The sequence below is a fragment of the Echeneis naucrates genome, chromosome 1 (genome assembly GCF_900963305.1).
Source record: "Echeneis naucrates chromosome 1, fEcheNa1.1, whole genome shotgun sequence".
Classification (NCBI taxonomy): Eukaryota; Metazoa; Chordata; class Actinopteri; order Carangiformes; family Echeneidae; genus Echeneis; species Echeneis naucrates.
In genome coordinates this window covers 18,438,576-18,457,578 of record NC_042511.1, presented here as the reverse complement: position 1 = coordinate 18,457,578, position 19,003 = coordinate 18,438,576, and the positions used below count along the sequence as shown (strand labels likewise).

At 38.9% G+C, this 19,003-nt stretch overlaps 3 protein-coding genes across 3 annotated transcripts; 1 reads left to right on the top strand and 2 right to left on the bottom strand.

Annotated features, from left to right (window-relative positions):
- The first annotated feature begins 325 nt into the window (after window positions 1-325).
- On the top strand, window positions 326-10,220 carry LOC115044409 (mitochondrial calcium uniporter dominant negative subunit beta). Its single transcript, XM_029503377.1, has 8 exons — window positions 326-592; window positions 7,709-7,778; window positions 7,940-8,107; window positions 8,676-8,780; window positions 8,905-9,065; window positions 9,212-9,415; window positions 9,570-9,686; window positions 9,950-10,220. The coding sequence occupies exons 1-8, from the start codon at window positions 488-490 to the stop codon at window positions 10,025-10,027; spliced, it is 1,008 nt and encodes a 335-aa protein (XP_029359237.1). The 5' UTR covers window positions 326-487; the 3' UTR covers window positions 10,028-10,220.
- Window positions 10,221-10,299: 79 nt separating this feature from the next.
- On the bottom strand, window positions 10,300-14,555 carry LOC115044416 (caspase-6). Its single transcript, XM_029503390.1, has 8 exons — window positions 14,482-14,555; window positions 14,183-14,224; window positions 12,963-13,005; window positions 12,710-12,859; window positions 12,482-12,558; window positions 12,188-12,363; window positions 11,955-12,105; window positions 10,300-11,813 (listed from the first exon to the last, which is right to left on the bottom strand). Exons 1-8 carry the CDS (start codon window positions 14,510-14,512, stop codon window positions 11,578-11,580), a joined length of 906 nt encoding a protein of 301 aa, XP_029359250.1. The 5' UTR covers window positions 14,513-14,555; the 3' UTR covers window positions 10,300-11,577.
- Window positions 14,556-16,393: 1,838 nt separating this feature from the next.
- Window positions 16,394-18,521, bottom strand: pla2g12a (phospholipase A2, group XIIA). Its single transcript, XM_029505610.1, has 4 exons — window positions 18,146-18,521; window positions 17,705-17,781; window positions 17,067-17,232; window positions 16,394-16,639 (listed from the first exon to the last, which is right to left on the bottom strand). Exons 1-4 carry the CDS (start codon window positions 18,354-18,356, stop codon window positions 16,521-16,523), a joined length of 573 nt encoding a protein of 190 aa, XP_029361470.1. The 5' UTR covers window positions 18,357-18,521; the 3' UTR covers window positions 16,394-16,520.
- Window positions 18,522-19,003: the final 482 nt, after the last annotated feature.

Genomic DNA, 19,003 nt, shown 5'->3' with positions numbered 1-19,003 from the left:
AAAACTGAGATTGAGGGAAACCAAATGCAGATTTGTGAGTGACTTTAAACCCCAGGTCAACACTACAGGCTCCTCTTGTCTAATTCTGTTCAACCTGTGCAGGTGTGTTGGCGATTTAAAGCTGCTAATATTGGAGCCGCATGATAAGGAGAAGGGAAAGTTGGAAATGGCGCCCGCTCCGGGATATTTCTTTTCTTTGGCCCAGGATGAGACGTGCGGCTCTTTACCATGACTGGCTGGCTCAGAAACAGAGCAAAGAGGGAGGGAAAATAAAGCAGGGCGGGGGGAGCGGAGTCGGATGTTGTTAGGAGGGACTTGTATGCGGCTCCGGCTGGGCTGTGCCTCCTCTTGTCTGTCCCGCAGCTCTCACATCAACAATCCGTAGGCTCAGTTGAACCGGAACACCTGGCTCTGGATCGATCTCTGCAGAAGTTATCTTCGCCCGGTATGCCCGAGCAGCAGAGTTGAGAGCGGGGACCGACTGACTATGGCCTCAGTGCGGATGATCGGTAAAGTTAGGGCGAGACTTTGGGAAAGTCTGAGTCTCCGCCGCGCTGTTACTAACACCCGTCCGGCTACACTTCTTCAACAGGTAAACGTGCCGTTTAACTCTTTCATTCAGTTTTCCACGGATTTGTCTTATAGCACAACAGCTGTTTGTCTGCCGGGTTTTTTCTGTTTTCTTTCTTTTTTTCTTTTTTTTTTTGATGATCTGGCTTCCTGTTTTGGGGGTTTTCTTTGAACGTTTAAAAAATAACTTAAGATGTTGCTTCACAAATGGCTGACTTTTGTATTAACACTTAAGTTTCTATTGCAACAGTTGTCGTTTCTTTGGCTGTTAAATCAGGCGTAAGCTTAAATCATATCACTTTAAATGGCAGAAACGCATCACTTCTGTCTCCGCCTTGTTTGACACTAAAATCTGTCCATTTCTGTGTCCTGCAATTTTGATTCACCACCAACAGAGAGCATCAAATGAATTATTCAGCTGCATTACAGTACCTGGCTCTACTGAGGTTTGGATAGTCCACACATGTTAGCCTGGAGAAGTGTGTAGGACAGATCACTGCTGAGCAGCATTATCTCATCACCGAGTCAGCCCTCATTCAGTTACTGCTCTGAGAAAGCTCTTCAGTCAATCAGCCATTTGGAGAAAAGAAGGCATGAATTGGATCCTAAATATTCTTTAATTAAAAATCTAGCTCACTCTTCGCAATCATCATCCACATTGTTGCCACTCACTCTCAAAGGTATTGCATCATGTGTCAGCAGTGTGCATCATCAGATGCTGGCCTGTACTACAGTTGGTTATAAGTCACAAGGCTACTGCCAAAGTCAAAGCTACAAAGTGCCTGTCTGCACATAACATCCAATGCAAGCAGCTGTCAAAGTGCAAGAGGGAAATGCTGTAAAAAGTGTTAAAACCCACATTGCACCCATATTGCCCGCTAACACAATTTGCAGAGGTCAGCTGAGTTGTGAGCATGCAGATCCCAACTGGACGCCTCTCTGACAGGGCAGGGAGAAAAGGAGCTCAAGTGAAAATCTTGTACATTTTCTGGGACTGAATAAAAATGAACAATATATGGTTTAAACCAACTGTCATGACTCACGCCTACATGCAAGTATCACTTAGATGGTTTTTATTTTTAGACAGGACTGTAGGTGAAATAGATGCTGCAGTTAGAATTTTTTCAAATGGCTGACTCTGAGCAAAATATTCATATAGGCCACTAAGAGACCAACCAACCCATTTTAACCCTGTAAGGATGAAGATGCTGATTGGAGCACGTTGTGCATGCTTCAGACAAGTCGAATATTTTCACCACCAAAAAACAGCTAAACCTGACTCATAAGTGGAGTACAGCTAAGTGAATCATGCAGAAATACATCATTATGTTTTGGACAATAGATAATGGTGTCAATAATTTGATAATGTATATATTCCGTTTGTTGTTGTTATATTTATTTATATTTTCATTGTTGCTGCATTTTATCAGGCAGTAGGGTAGCATGTAACTGAGTACATCCAAATACACAGTCAGCATCTCATACCCTCAAGCATTCAAACATGCTGACTCCGTGCAATGAGCTTTGCTATGCTCTCGATGATCATTAATCCAAAAAATAAAATTTTTGATTTTGAACAACATTACAAACTCCCAGGTCAATAGTGCAGTTTTCTTTAAAATGGCACTGCTACACTACAGTTTGTTCAAAATACAAAACACCTGTAACAAAACAAATGTTTTAAGAGAGAATATACTGCAAATAAAATCAGAATCCAATGAGCAAATCATCAGTCTTAAAATTAGGTTACGTTAAGTGCAGATGTTAAGTGATACAGTGATGTTGTTTTATCTAGATGACGGTGAAAGACACAGAAGTTGTGGCAAATAAATACATTTTGATCAAAATTATCCAGCCGACTTGCAAATCCTTATTACATCCCTGGCTCAATATTACCTCATCATAACAGCACTTAGAGTGTGGTGTCAGCAAATATGAACTGAGTAATGAGTAGAAAAATTGCCTAAGCTGTTGAAAATTCAGATACAGTCTGTTATGGGCAATGGTAGTAATGTCATATTTCTATTGTAAAATTATAAATAAAAGAAAAAAGCCACCCTCCACCTAGAGTCCACAGGAAACAAATCAGACCAAGATCTACTTCAATTTGTGTACTGCTCCCAGCAAAAGATTGAACCACAGAGGAGTTTGGATTTTCTCTCAGTAAGTCTTGTTGCTGATAGACAATGTGTTTTACTCCAGCAGACAATACTGTAATAATACACAAGTAAATATTATATGAAAAAGCTTGTAAGGCTGCTAAACAAATGGATAGCTATGACTGTCCTGAGATGCTCTCAGAACAGATGAACAGTAAGACATTGCAGGAACTGGAAGACATTTTGGAAAATGCAGATATTTACCGTTTCTTTTCTCAAATCTGATGAGTATGTTTATGTTTTATTTCTTCTTTGTTATTTACAGTATGATTCGTTTATTGGGCATACACAATACAGCTACTCAAAGAAGATTAAAAGCCCACGTAAAGCGAAGTTTATTATTATTAATACAGGAACATGATGCCTCCAACCTTTGTTGGAGCACAAAACCTTTGTGCTGCCCAAATAGTGATTAGTGTTGGCCAATTCATTGAACGATGGGTTTCTGAAAATTAGGCTCATTGTGACTGATAAAACAAGGCGTTGCAGGATTTCAGCATACAGGAAGAAACCAGGAGGAAATTGTTTTGTCATTTCTGGTCACTCCGCATTGATAGATGGTTTTTTGAGTGTGGTGAAGTAAGATCGAGTTATGCCTGAAATAAAGTAAAATGGAAACCACAGCAACATGAAACCCAAAGACATTGGCACTGGTGAGGGAGGCATCATTTTGGCACACACTAGTTGATAGTTTTATCTGTCAGCAGGCTCCAACTGCTATATTGCATCTGTCATTGTACAGACTGAAATTACACTGTAGAAATTGAATAGGGCTCATTCTATTATTTCTCAGCATCAAGACAGGTCATGCCAGCCGTAAAAACTGTCCTCTGTTAGGGCAGCATCCACAGAAAAGGAAGATGCTTGAACTTAAAGAAGCTTATCAGAGCTTCACTTGGTATTAACATGGACATGTGTTAGCACAGTCGAGGAAAACAAACAACTATTTTCTAACATCTGCTTGAGATAAAGAATGAATGCACTGACACACATTGCAATCAGATTGGTGTTGGGAAAACGGCCACTGGGATGAAAGTTCACTTATAGCCTTTTTATGCTATCTAAATGTTTAAAATAAATGCTCCCATCTAAAAACTAAGAAAATAAGCAGGTCTTGGACCAAGATACAGCAGCCTGCATGCTGCCATGTTAGGGGATCAGTTTGCCTTGTGAAGATATTCCTTGCATTGCTTCTGGCTTGAAGAGATATAGTTTCTTGCTTTGGGGGTTGGGGTTTTTTGTTGTTGTTGTTGTTGTTGTGTTTTGTTTTTTGTTTTTTTGTGTGTGTGTTTAGTCTTTTTACATTTATATACCCATTCTTGAGAGAAGTAATTACTGGATATTATATAGATAACTCTTGTTATCTTGTGTGTGAAATACTTGCATAAGTCATTTATATTGTTTTGTGGTGTATATTCTGTTTGACACCAAAATATGCTGGATATATAGATAATGTGTGACTCCTTCAAATTAAACCTGATCATTTACAACTATATGGCTGGATGATACTGGAACAACAGCTGGAGACAATTCAAACAGAAAATAATGGGTTCATAAAATGAAGGAAAACTGAAGTTGGCAGAGGCAAAGTTTTTGTGGCAGCTTTGAATTTTAGTTCAGGATGGAAATTTGCTCTTATCAGTTTTTGTCTATACTTCTGTAATCTGGCTCTGCTCAGGCCCTTTGCAAGCATCACATGAATTTTTGCATCAATACCCTCATTTATGTCCTTCCATGTGTTGTTCTAGGAGCACCACAATTAGGGTTGAGCGGTGATATTAATTGTATGAACAAAAATCCTCCTTAAGAATTATAGATAAAAAGAAAAATGCAGCCTCTGCAGTACGGCAAAGACGTAAGAAATTCTTTCAAATCAGGCACGTGGAAGCTGTGCTTGTGTGACCAGCTTGAGGCATGCATTAAATAAATTAAACCTGGCTTGTGATTTGGTGCATTGCTATAAACATGATTTAATTTTCGATTCTTCTGAATTATTAATTTTTATTGCTACATACAGTACCAGTTGAAAGTTTGGACATACTTTCCCATTGAAATTAATAGGAAAGTGTGTCCAAACTTTTGAGTGGTACTGTATTTCATTTTCCAGAACTACCAACCATGCTATTTTCATGAAATTTGCTATACAAAACTCAACCTTTGTCTTTCCATTATATATTCATCCTGTCATCTCACAGTAATCAGTATTTCATTCTGTTTTCAGTTTGCCTTCCCAACACAACTCATACCGAACTAACAAACTGGATAACACAAAACAAATGCTTCAATGCAGTAATTCTCACAATAGCATGCTGGCTGTTCTCAGTCAGTTAATTTCTCTTCTTGGCAGCCTTTGATTTTACTTCAGCCTTTGGGCCATTTATCACATGCATGCATTTTCTTTCCCTTCAGTTTCAACTCATCCCTGTTAGATACTGTCATTCTATTATTGAAAACGGGGAGGGGAAAAAACAGCGACTTCCCTTTGCTTAGCGGTATCAAACCTGTGGTAAGAGTGGGAGGAAATACCCTCAGGAGGTCTAGCAACAGGCCATAGTTCATTTGTGACAGGATTCAAAATGGAGTGACCTGCTAGGAGGACTGCAGGCAAAATTAGGCTACCTTTCACCATGATGATCTTGATCATTGCTTAAGCAGGCATTACTTCAGCAGAAGGATATGGCGGTTTGCCACTGCAAGGTTTTAATAGCCCAGTTTCTCTTGCCTCTTCCCCTGGCAGGTGTGCCTAAATAAGATAAATCACAGGGTAACTACACCTATAGTTGATTGCTTTGAGAAAGAACAGTTATAGGAAATTACTTGAGGAGCAGGTGGCATTTCTAACATACCTATAGACCAATTCCTTTGGTGATGCAAAGGAATTGTATGTACTGTTTGCCAGTGGATTCAAGGTATTTACAGCAGCAGCCTCCATTACCCCGACAGGACACATTGAAAAAACCATTATTCCACTCGCTCCCTCTGTCTCATGTCAGTGTAATGAAGCTGGAAAGATCACCTGCTAGCCTTATTCAAAAGAAAATTAGTGCTTCTTGCTTGAAACTCAAAACCCAATTCAAGGGGGTCATCCGTAACATAGCACTCTTCTCCTTAAATACTGTAAAACGTACAATGTTGTTGTTGTTGGGATGTGCAGGTGAGAGAAGTTAAAGTGTATCTATAATGCATTGTGTTACAGACAGTAATCACGCAGGCCATGGTTTTGGAAATGGAGAATTAATCATCACAGCTCTGAGCCTGCATTATCTGCCACAGTAACCATGTTCTGTTGATTCACAATGGGCTTGGTATCTATGCACATTACAAATATGCTGTCTGGAGTCAGTCAGCTGTTGAACTGACTGTGGTCACTAATCCTAGACATACACATACACATACCCTCCCACTCAGTAAAGAGATGAATAGTCCGACTTCGTGCTTGAGGTTAAGATCCAGATGTCTGTTTCACAATAGCGGTGCACAAATGTGCAAAATGAGAGTAAATGTTATTCAGCTCACTCTCCAATTGGGTGTCTTAGACATGAATCGTTAACGAAACAAGCATGGTGTACATATTTCTGTGTTGATGTGTGTTGGCAGTCAGTGCCCCACTCCTTGTTTAAGAAGTAGCTATGGCTGTTGCAGGAGGAAGAAGTCGCTGAAAATGCAGCTCCACTCAACAGGGTTTTTCTCCGGTTTATTATTGTACAGCTTACAGTGAGATATCTTGATGGTTATATGAATTAAGGTCCAGAAACAGTTGTTTGAAGAATTTCTAAGGATTAATTAGGTCCCTCCTTCCTTCCTAACACACCATTCTTTCAACCTTCACAGCATCACTGTGTGGGCTATCAGCTAGAAGCCTCAAGCACAAACCATGATGGCACTGGATTTGGTGTAGTACCACCAGAAAAAACATTTGCAGTGAGAAGATAAACAACAGATAACAGATAGACAGTACTATATGTCTAAAATCACTGACATGCTCATTCAAATATTGGTGTGCATTCACACGAATTGTGTATAAAACTCCTCCACTCTCCATGGAATGCCAGGGTGCTGATGTGTAGGTGATAAAGCTCTGTCAGCCGTCTCAGCTGCATAATAACATCTGGAGAGCTTAGCTTAATTTGTATTATTGGAAATCCCTCTTGTTTGTCTCTTTCTGGGATATCCAAGATTTAAACTTGTGGTTCAAATTTTCCTGTTTGTTTAAAAACATCCTTTTTTTTTTTTTTAAGGTGGATCCTTCTGTCTTCTGTCTGCTGTCACATTACTTTCACAACTTTGTGGTTAAGGTTACCACTAGAGACAAAACCTGTTAGTCACATGAGCAATTACTCACTGCTGCATCTGAATGAAGTTTGTATTTGTTAGACCCCCTATGCTCAACCAGTGGAGTGTAAAAATTGGCTTTTCTGGCTTTGACTCAAATAATGAAGTGTTCCCTTTGGACGCAGCCTCCATTACCACTGGTGTGGGAGAGTTGAAGTCTTCCAGAGTGATAGTACTTTGAATTGAATTTGAGCGACACAGTAGCATTTCATTTCCATAAACACCAAAAGGAATAACTGTAGATCAGCGGGAGGGGGGAGCGCATCCTGCTTTAGTCCGCATTACCATAATCACCTGGTCAAATTTCACACAGTTTACGGTGGGGGTGGGAAGCGTTTCAATGGCAGTAAGTGTAAGAGAAGAGATTAATATTAATATGAAAGCACTATCTGAGCTAAGTCAAAGCACAGATAACTCGATTGATGCTGCCTGTTTTTACAGATTCTCCTTTTCAGGAAACTCACAATCTAATGACTGTTGTCTGTTGACTCAAACATTTGCCAAAGGTGGGGAGTACTTTTGAACATACATAAAACAAACTGAAGAAGCCCTTCATATGATTCTTTTTCATTTACTACTTTATGTCACTGAGCACTTTGTTCACATTTCCCTTCCTGACATTTTTGTTTTTTCTTTTGTGTTTTTAGGTTCATCAGAGAAAGGCACTGCTTGGAAATTGTCCGGCTCTTTTCTACAGTGCTCTGCCACCCTCTAGTGGTAATACACTGTTGCTGCCTTCTTCTGAAAACATCTGCTTTATGCCATACCATTTTTATTTATTTTTTTGTGTGTGTGTGTTTTTTTTCTTTTTACTCAATACATTTCTGCTGTGACGAAGTCCAAAAACAAAAGTCAAAGCACTTGCTTTTGTGTTTCAGATGTGTCTTTGAAATACAAATATGGCCGTTTGGTTCTGGAGGTCCCATTGCCATCAAGGAATGAGAACTGTCTGTTCTTCCTCAAACCTATGCTGATGAGTGTGGGAGATCTGATTGCAGATCTACAGAGGGAGGACCCTGGAGTTAATGCCTCTGTTTTCTGCAAGGGTAGGACAGCAACTGTTAGATATGTACCTTCTGGCTCGACCACATTCTTCAGTTGTAGTCTAGTGGAACCATTCTCTGTTATGTTTTTTTTTTTTTTTCCTTGTTTGGTTTGCAAGCACTGAAAGCTTCAAACAGTAGTTTGGCAGGATGCCAGAAGGATACAGTTTCAAAAATCATTAACTAACTTCAAGCACTGTAATTTGACCGCTGATAAATCTGTCCTAAAGTTTTAAAAATGTTGGGTTTAGGCTTTTTTGGACAGGACTAGTGGTGTGATGTGTATAAGTATTTCCAGTTTATATCCTTTTTGTACGGCTACGCTACCACATTTTTGAGAAATCCTGCCTATTTTATTACTTCACAAAATAGGACAAGTAGCCATTTTATTACTGCATGTATTTTATTATGATACTAAAATAATTTTCTGTCTCTGTCTGTTTCTGTTTTTATTTTGTGTTTTTAAATTGTTTATTTGAGTGATGTATCAAAAGTATTTCTGCAAGTCATTGGATGAAGTTGAGTAAAATGTTAAGTGTCCAACTTTGTATATTTTATTTAATGTTGACAGATGGAGAGCGTGTAGCCAACAGCACGCTCATAGATGCTCTGCTGGACAAGGACATCCAGCTCATCATCAATGATAAAGTTTATGACATCCAGTCACCGGAAAAGGGTATAAACACATTTCTCTCAGTTGCTCCTGCTGATAAATTGTGGGTACTACCTCTCTACTGTAGGTGTGACTCAACTCAACAGTTCATCTCTTCCTCATCAAACTGTTGGGTCCTCTCTTGCAGTGTCTACGTCCAGTGAGCATGCCATAGAACTGGAGGACATGAAGCATGTTGTGCATCTGCTACACACAGCGCTGCACCTGCCTGAACACCACTTGCTGAAGGAAAGGGAGCTGCTGGAGAAACTGGACAACCTAAAACAGGAACTTTCACCTCTAGAAAAGGTAATATACGTGATAAAAATATGAATAGTTTTCATCTGCTGCCTTGTCTCTTTGCACAGTGACAGATGGCATTTCTCTCCTGCTAGTTTTGCAGGACAGGCTTCTGTGAATAAGTAACCTGTCACCCTTGTATTACTTCCTGACAGATGAAGGCACAGCTCTCCCATTCAGCAGAGTTCCACTCATCCAAGGTTCTCTGGATGGGCATGGCTGTGTTATCTCTGCAGGGTGGTGCTCTGGCATGGCTCACTTGGTGGGTCTATTCATGGGATGTGATGGAACCGGTCACGTATTTCATCACCTATGCCACCAGCATTGGAGCCTTTTCCTATTATGTCCTGACCAAACAGGTAAATCTCAAGATTGAATTCACTTCAGCTCTGTTCTTTTCCTCTGTTCTTTTGCACAGTTAGCTAATCTGAATTCACACATAGGTTTACAGATAATTTTTCTTCTTCCCTGTATTTGTGATTTATTTTAAGTCTTATTTATCCTTCCCTTCAGGATTATTTGTACCCAGAGGCTAAAGACAGACAGTTCCTGCATTACTTTCATAAGGGCGCCAGCAAAAAGAACTTCAATGTGAAAAAATACAATGAACTGAAGGATGAAATGGCTCAGGTTGGTTGATTTGTTGTTTCTATGACCTCACAGTTGCTAATCGTTTACATACTGGTAGGGACCTTGTTAACAGGGTCTAGATAAAAGTCTACATTTTTTAAAACTATTTCCTCAAGTGTACGAGAAAAAATGAAAGATGGAATTTCTGATATTCCAATCAATTATTTTCTCGACTTCTCTCAGAAGTCATGATCCCATCTCTTCTATGTTATTGGTCAGTATTACCCAGGAGTCTGTGTCTGAATGTGTTTCCTGTGTATCAGGTGGAGGAAGACCTCAGACGTCTGAAATATCCGACTCAGTATCAGCTGCCACTTGAACAGATCCAGCAAAAGCCATGAATGAAGCCCAACCGTAATTAAGCACCACTCGCGCTCCAGAGAAAAAACTATTTTTCTGCTTTATTTTGATAAGGGCCCCTTTTTCAATGAGGAATCCATATCATTATGTTTTTGTGTACAAGCTTGATAATGATGCCAATAATCTCTTAATGCAAACCTGAGGTCTATTGAAATAAAAAGCATTTGACCAACACTGCAAGCTTCTTTTGTATTTTTACGATGCCTGTAGATTCAGTGAAGATATTAAATTGAACAAAACAACAAAGTCACCATATGGAAAGCAAAACAGTCCCATCTTAGATGCCAGACAGAATTTATTGTAAAAAATCACAAAAGTAACACTAGAAAAATACAGGATGATTCCATGCTGGTAACTTGGTTTTTTCCTGAGTTTATAGATGCGACACAGCTGAAAGTGCCCATGTTACATGTGTAAATAGACACCCCTTCTCCTTGAGGTACTGTCTACACCACTGTCTGTTGCCATTATGGGTGCAAATAGCATTATTAAATTTAGTACTGTAAACTGCTACAACATAAAGAAGAACACAAACATGAATTCCCTTTAAATGGAGCAAGCTTGAACAAACAGCATGTTTACTGTACACTGTACCTGATAATCTGTTGTGACAGAGATTTCTCTTTGAGAAGTTTTTAACCCTGAAATGACCAGTCATTAGTAGTGCTGTTTCCTGATTGCCATGCAGTTGTGTCACCTGCATCACAAGATAATGCAAGTGGGAAAATATTTTCCAAATGCACAGCTGACTGTCCACTTTTTGCCAGCTTCTTAGGAGACAGTATTTAGTCTGAGGAAGGTTGCCTGAGTATAGACACAGGTAACACCAAAAAATAATTACTCTTGACTTCACCAGAGAACAACTAAAAATAATGCCTGTCTTCCCATGATAGTTTAAACCCAAATAAAGAGCAAACTGAGCTACCACAAAAGGCAATGAAAAGTACAGTATGGTCCATGATAATCCTGCAGTTTAAAATCAATTTCTCGCATTGCAATCATCACAGCTCTTCTCATCCGTATACATGACTGAACACGATTCAGTTGTTGAATACTTGGCATGGCTATATAGTGTATTTTAGAAAAGCATATTAGCTTTTATGATGTTACCAAGAAAATTCAATTGTCTTGACTCTATCATGCAGGTGCAGACGTGCAAAAAGCTCTTTGTAAACCAGGTCAGGTCAAGATATTGGTTCCTTACGAAAACAGGTTACATAAATGAAACGATTCCAAATTACCCGTTTCAGGAATGAGGTGACTGCCTGAGGCAAAAAAACATTCATCTCTCCTTATTTCCCCTTTCTTCAACATGTCAGTGCATGTTGTTCAAATTATTTAGTCATCACCAAATTTGCAGAAAAGCTAAATCGGTAAATTAGATGAGATTATTGCATATGTAAAATGTGGCGATGAGCAACTGAAGAAGGATGATAAGCAGAACAGCACTTTTTAAAAACCATATCCCATCCTGATTTTGAAGGAATTAATATAAAACTAAGCTAGTTCTCAAGGACTTCTCAAGAAATTTTTACTGTTTTGGTCGGAAGTAGAGTTTCTTAGTGAGCATTGAAGCAAAACAGGGTACTTGCTTCTTCCCAATTGCGCTCCTGACATTGCAATTCCCCACACTCCTCATTGACACTTTTCTGTTGATCAGTGTGAGTAACTCTGTGAATTCAAGGGAATCTCCATACTTCCGAAGCAGCTCACACAGATCTTGGATATACCAGGATCCGTTGATGGTCTCCCGGTGGGAATAGTAGCCTAAGCAAAAGATAGGACAAGAACAGGATAGTAAACTGATGGGAGGCCAAGAAGAATATTTAAGCATTTTACATCACTCAATCTAGTATTAACTTAATCAAAGGAAGTGTGAATGATCACATCCTGAGCTCAGCAGTTCACCTTCAGCCACAGAGTAGCACATGATGAAATCAGCTCCAGCAGGGAGGGTGTGTATGGTGCTGGCGTCCACCACAACCTCATTTGTCTTTATCTCACTGTCCACAGCATCGCAAGGGGTCACTGGTTCATCGTGCTTATCTCCACGACATGCCTGGTGACAAACAGAAAGATTTTTTTTTTAAGGTAATATTGCATATTCTGATGGACTCACATGAGTTTTTGTTTTTATGTACCTGTAAAATAAAGATCTTCGGCTTTCCTACAAGGCTTCTGCACTTATCTCCTTTGAACAGGGATGTGATGTCCTGAATGCTAATCTTGGCATCATAGGCATAAACACAGTCATCCTCGCCGTGACTTAGGAAGACCAGCAAAAAGCAGTCTGCGTCTGAATGATTGTCTTGAGCAGCTGGTGGAACATCAGGTACTCATTAAACTTTCAACTGAAGGAGCTTAAGTGATACAGTTGTTACAAATGTCACTGTGCTTCTTCCTAAAGGATATAGTATACTCAGGTATACTCTTACCTTCACTGATTTTTTCGATGACTTCATTCAATTTGTAGTTGTCATAAGCCTTCACTTCAAAGTCCAAGTCTTTCAATCTAATGAAGATGTAAACATTTGTTGAACATGTAATAAAATGAAAACAGAGAATCATTAGACATTCCAACAAGGTTCCTAAAAATTGTTTATAAGCAGATAGTTATGCCAAGCATAGTGTTCCCTGTCAGGCTGCTGGCTCCAGAGCGATACCTTTTCTCCAGGTTGTAGCGATCAGCATTGGTCCCGTGCCGAATAGACAACCCCAGCTGCCAGAAGAAGTGCTCTTGGTTAAAGATGAGTGCGAGGCCTCGGCGTTTGTTGTTCATCTTGTACTCCTCTGCAGGATCCAATGCTAAAGAGCTGATTCAGAAATGAAAGAGTGCATAAATAGAGACATTATGTAAGGGCTGGACCAGAGAAAAGTGAAAATTTTAAAATGATAACTACAAAAACAAGAATTTACCTTCTAATGAAGGCATCAGTCTCCGTTAGGTTCTCTGTGCATGCTATAACATAACAATACATACATGAATAACCGACTTTACATGTAATTACGGTTTCTTTTTTAGCCCTTTAAAAAGATCATTAATACAAATTTTGCAAAAAAAAAAAAAGTAAAAAAAAAAAAAAAAAAAAGAGGAAATAGGATGATTGGGCTTTTCAGCTTTTTGTGTCTTTGTTAAGCAGTACAACTACAGGTACACATATCGCTCCATTGCTGCTGGTACGGGGTCAAGCAGCCATTGTTTTGTCGGCTTAGAGTCCTCATTCCCCTCAATAGCTGGATGACAGGTGACGAAAGATGGTAAAGAACAGAGGCCAAAAGTGACACCTCCACGCCCCACCCCACTGATATGTAGGTTAGACTGTGTGTGTGAAGCAGCAGCTCAGAGTCTACTAGTCTGCTGTGTTTTCACATCACCTTTCTGGCATCATCTCACCCTATCTGAAACCTCAAAATAAGTTAATACCAAAATAAATCCAGTCTACTTCCAAAACCTTTGTAGGATGAAAAAACTTCAACAAAAAACTTATATCACTGTAATCTTAATTATGTTAATAAATAATTCAAGGTTGCTGTATTAAAACTATTTAGATAACTGGGCCACCTTTGTTGCTCACTATATTTAAGGTTTTTACTCCACATAATAAAGGCACATATGCTTCCATGCCAAACTTAATGACAAGATGACAAAGCAAATTACGGGCAAGTCATATCAAAGTATTACAAGGTGATGAGTTATCTGAATTTGATGTTAAAGTGAGTGTACTTTGGATCGAAGAAATAAAACTTTCACTTTTGTTTTCATATTTGCTTTGGGGTTTTCACAATACAGTGCGCCAACTCAAAGGAAAGACATTTAGAGAGTATCTAATTGTGGCATTGTGCGCCTTCAATGCTCCTTGGTACAATTTCTTACAAATCTTCCTTTCATCCAAAAACGATCCTCTCATTTTAAAGGTGGTGGGAAAGTGGCACCCATAGGTGTTCAGGTGGGTTCAAATCATTTTCACACTCATCAAACTATTCAATGACTTTATGGAAGGGTGCGTTGTCACCCATGAGGGACCAGTCCCGCCCGGGAACTTTTGTACTGAGTTGTGGGTGACCCTTCTACGGAAGCCTGCGGGCCGTGTATCCATGTCAACCTGGTGTGTGTGTGTTAATGACCGAGGACTCACCCGCCTTGTCTGTTATTGTCTTGCTGTCTTGAGTAGTACTTCCTGGAAAGGTGAGACGAACAACAATTACTTTCTGCTACTGAAAATGATTTCATGACATTTTAGACCTGTCCTGTAAGTCATACAAACTCGGTGACAAACTGAAGAGAAACGGACTTTTAAGTATAAAAGGCGTGACCGCACGTACAGTATGTAACAACAGAGTAGGAGATTAAAAAGCATTTAATGATTAATTAAAATGGTGGACGAAGGAGATCATACGTGGACGTTGAATGAGAAAGTATTGGTAAAGTTGTTACCTCCGCAGCTGTCCTCCGCAGTGTTGGACATGTTGACAGGTTGCACCCGCTCCGACTGACACCACTGAAAACTGAATGTGCTTTGTCCATACGATATTAAAAAGTCTGCTTTTAGTCCCTCCCTCGAAATTATGATTGGTCGCGTGAGGCAGACAGAAAAACCGATTTGGTCTTTTGTCTGTCACTCAAAGCCTAACAGTAAGGACTTCCGCCTTTGCCACATTTTTTTTATCCCTATAACTTCGTAACTTCGGTTTATAAAATATTAATGTGCTGTGATTGAATAAATAATAATCTGAGACAATGATGCTTACAATTTAAGACACAAAAGATTTTTAAGACACAGATACATTTTTGTAAAGAATGAAATTATATTTAATATCTGTTTCGGAGTAATTTTTTTCTTCTTTTCTCCTCCAATACCTGTAGGTACACCGATATCTACGTTTGTTTTGAAATAGACTTTTTAATATATGTATCACATTAAGTGTGGGATACCATGAATCCCGCTCTGTTGGCTTCAATGGTAAGGGTTATTGTTTGTAGACAAAATACACTTACACATACACATACACGTACATATTCGGGTTTACACTCAATAAAATACTGTAGGTTACATAAGAAATTCTTTGTTCAACTTCACGCAACTTCATTTCACTTTCACCAACCACTAATATGATCACAAAAGAAAACCTGACTGAAAATCAAAACTGTATTTGGCATGTCCTTAAGAAAATTAAGAAAAAAATGTAGTTATTCTTGAGCTATTTTCATTGTTCATAAAGCTCTCTTGCCTTCTGGTTGGCATACTATGTGTTATGACAGTTTGCGCACAGACTGACTTTATGGCCAACACAAGTACACATTATAGGAGGAGTAACTCATTTCATAACATTACACCTGTGTGTCACCTGTGACCTACCAAATGTCTTCAAATGCCTTTTGTGCTTCAGAAACTAAATCTGTTGTTGCAAAATTATACAATTTAATGGATGTTGATTACGTTTATACTCACAACAAAAAAACATTAATGTTGGCATGTGGAGGTGAATTATAATGCCTCAACTTGGATCCTCTGGGAATATCTCAGGGGTTTTAGCTTATTCTAGTATGTGGTTTGAGACAGTCCTGGGGCTCCCCATCACTGCCTAGCTTCTTACAACTACAGGTGTCATAGCTGAGGCCATGCTTCTTACAACATTCGATCTTTTCATGGAATCTTGTTTAACTGGAAATACCAGCTGGTTATTCTTTGAAATTAGTGCATTTTGGATTTGGATCACACTTTGTATTAAGTTAACTGATTGGGTCTCGAAAACCTTTTTTGTTTTCAAGACAATGTATTTTTATAATAAAATTAAGATAGAGTTTCAATGTGCAAACTTTTAGTATTTCAAATGTGTTCCTTTGTCTGAAAACATACACAGAAAAAAATGGATCAGATAAGAAGTGCTTTATTGCAAAATTGGTCATGTACAATATTGACCTAGCTTTTCAGTGAGTGAAAGATTGAAATGAGGATACATTTTAAATAATGCTTTAATTTACAGTTACTTCCTTACAGTTTTCAATTTATATTGCTATAAAAGTTCAGAGCCAATTATAGGGAAAAGTTAATGCATTGCGCTAAGTTTAAAAGCACTCATTGATTTCTGGAAGTAATCCTTCGAAGAAAAAAGACAAATGCCTGAAAATATTATCTTGTCACTGATATACATACACATTCATATATTATTGCAGCATATGGACAAAATATACAGTGTGACTTTACAGATTGGGTCATACCCATGTATTCAAAACACTAAATACCATGTTTCCATTCCACCACAAGACAAAAACATTATAATACATAAATAATCAACTGCACACGAAAGATATTAAGTCCACTGTAAAACCAAGCTTAGGTTTTAGGTTTCACATTCAACCTAACCCATTTAACCACATTCTATCCCTGAGAAAATCTGAAGATTTTTTTTTTTTTTTAGTCAATGTTGCGCTTTTAACCTGCTTTCTCTGTCAGTCTTGTTGCTGTCATGGCGTCACAGTTCTCTCTTCACTTCATACTGACACACACAGGACTCTCTCTGGCTGTCCAGGTATGGTTTACATCCCAAGTGCATGACAGAATCAAAGAGCAGAGTCACCGCTGATTCACAAGCTGCCGAAATAGAAACACAGAACATGCAGTAGTGGAAATATTTTTTAAATATGCAACTGCTCCGTTGTAACATACAGTTTAGATCAGATACAAATTTTATTCGAGATTTAAGATGAGTTTAAAGCTCTCCAATAGATTAACAGTGACCCAAATGACACAGATTGCAGTGTTTTGAATAAAGCTTTCCCTTGCTTTTTGCTGGTCATACTGTTTACTCCTAACTCCTAACAGGAACATTGCACAAATAAAATTAAATATCTGCTCACACTTGCAAAAAAATAAAAGGATCTCAAGGTACAGGAGGCAGCAGATTAATGTTGATGAATGTTAATTTTATGTTTGCTTCAAAAAAAAAAAAAAAATCATCATAAATGATATGCATGTACTAGTCTTGATGCTGGTCATAGAAAGCAATTCAGCCTCCCACCTTGAATACTCTGGGCCAATCCCAGAGTCCTTTGCACGTTCCTGCAGATGGTCTCCAGACAGTCCTGAAAGTCCTCATCACATTCATGCTTCTCTCTGCCACAGGTGTCATAGCAGCGGTCGTGCTGGTTGCAGCACTTGGTCATGGAAGGGATGCCTATGTCAAACTGGAAACAACAGCTCATTTATTCTTTGAAAGAATGTGTGTTTTGGACTTCGCTCAGCAATAACATGCTAAAACTATCACTTCACATTTTAGATGGCTCAAAGACATAGAGACGGAATTAAAATATAAAAATGTTAATTTCTGTTTAGTTTTCCATTTACTTTAGTTTTAGTTTGTTTGTTTTTTCAGTGTATAAAGTATTAAATATGATTTTTTTGTGGCAGTACCTCTGAAATCTAGAGACAAAAAAATGTTGGTGGGCAAAATAAGGTATCATTCAGTCAATTCACATGACCTGGTGAAAATGAAGTTAATATTTGTCAGTGATATCAGCATAACAGATATGTCAGTTTTTAGATGCAAATTTTGTCTTGTACTGTAGACTACAAACGTTAATCAGCCAAGCATGCAGTCTACCAGACATGTTGGGGACACCAAGGATTGCACAGAGACAAGAATCCCTGAACCGCTACCTGAAAGCCAAACAGAGGGGAACCACATCCATTAGGGGGCGGCTGCTTGTAACCAGGACGAGGCACAGGTTTGTAACCTGTGAGAAGGGAGCAAAGGTGAAGATGTTTCTTGTTCCTCCACTGACAGTCATCTTGTTGTCAGAGATAACCACATCAGTACAGACAGTTATATGGCTTACCGAACCACCTCGGGATCGATCTTTTGTATCTCGTAGGCTCTAACTGATCATCTCATCAATTTAACATGAAAGTTTGTCTCCTGGCGTTGATCTATAGTTTTTTCATTTTGGCTTAACTGAGCAGGCGAAGGCACAGTCCTACGTCAAATTATGATGTGAAGGTATGTGTTAGTGAGCCTGATAGCAAAGTCACACTGATGTTCCTGACGCCTGTTTTTCACAGATTAGCTGATCTCTAATAGATAGAAAGAAGGTGATTTACCATCACTGCATCTGTAATGACAGAGTCCGTCATCTCCACCAAACAGGTCCAGCGCTGCGTTCAGGTACGTGTCGATCTTGTGTATTCCGTTACGAATAGTTTTCAGGGTCATCCTCCAGTCAGGAGTCTCTGGCTCGTGTTTGTAGGCGGACAAATGTGGAAAATAACCGCAACAGAACAAACCCAACAGAAAAGCAGTGCGGTAAAACATTGTCCACCTAACGCCAGGGCCTGAAAAGTGCGTTTCCCGGCGCTTCGGTTTAATGGTGACTGTTTTATTCCTCAAGATTTCGTCCTGATTTCATGTCAGCCTTCACTTGTGCTTGTTTCCATTTCCCTTCCAAAGCAACTCCAGACTCAAGCCCACCAGGTACCGCTTTAGTCATTTCCGGGTTAGATGTCATGTGACGGGTGATTAACCAATGGAAATAGTGTAACGTAAGTAGATTAGACACAGTAATTTTCTGACGTGGTACTATTTTGCACGCCCAAAACGAAGCATGCATGCCAACATGTTTGTTTTGTAAATATGGTAATTTCTTCGATTTTTCGATTTTTTTCCCCCGGCCAACGTCTAAAACCCTGCAAGGAGCCACAACATCAAAACTGTATAAACGGAATTAAAATGATAACACAGTCCATGTACTGGGATTCTAACCGAATTTGAACCACCTTAAGTTTCATGCAGTTCTATTTTTGAGTTCTATGGGAAAAGTAAATGAAAATTATAAATTCTATTTAATTTTCTGTTCGTCTACAAATTGATTGACTCATCAAGACAACTCAAAGAAAATTTGCAGCAGAGATCTCAGATATTTCACATTATTTAAATGCAACTGTTTCTTTGGATTCATGTCA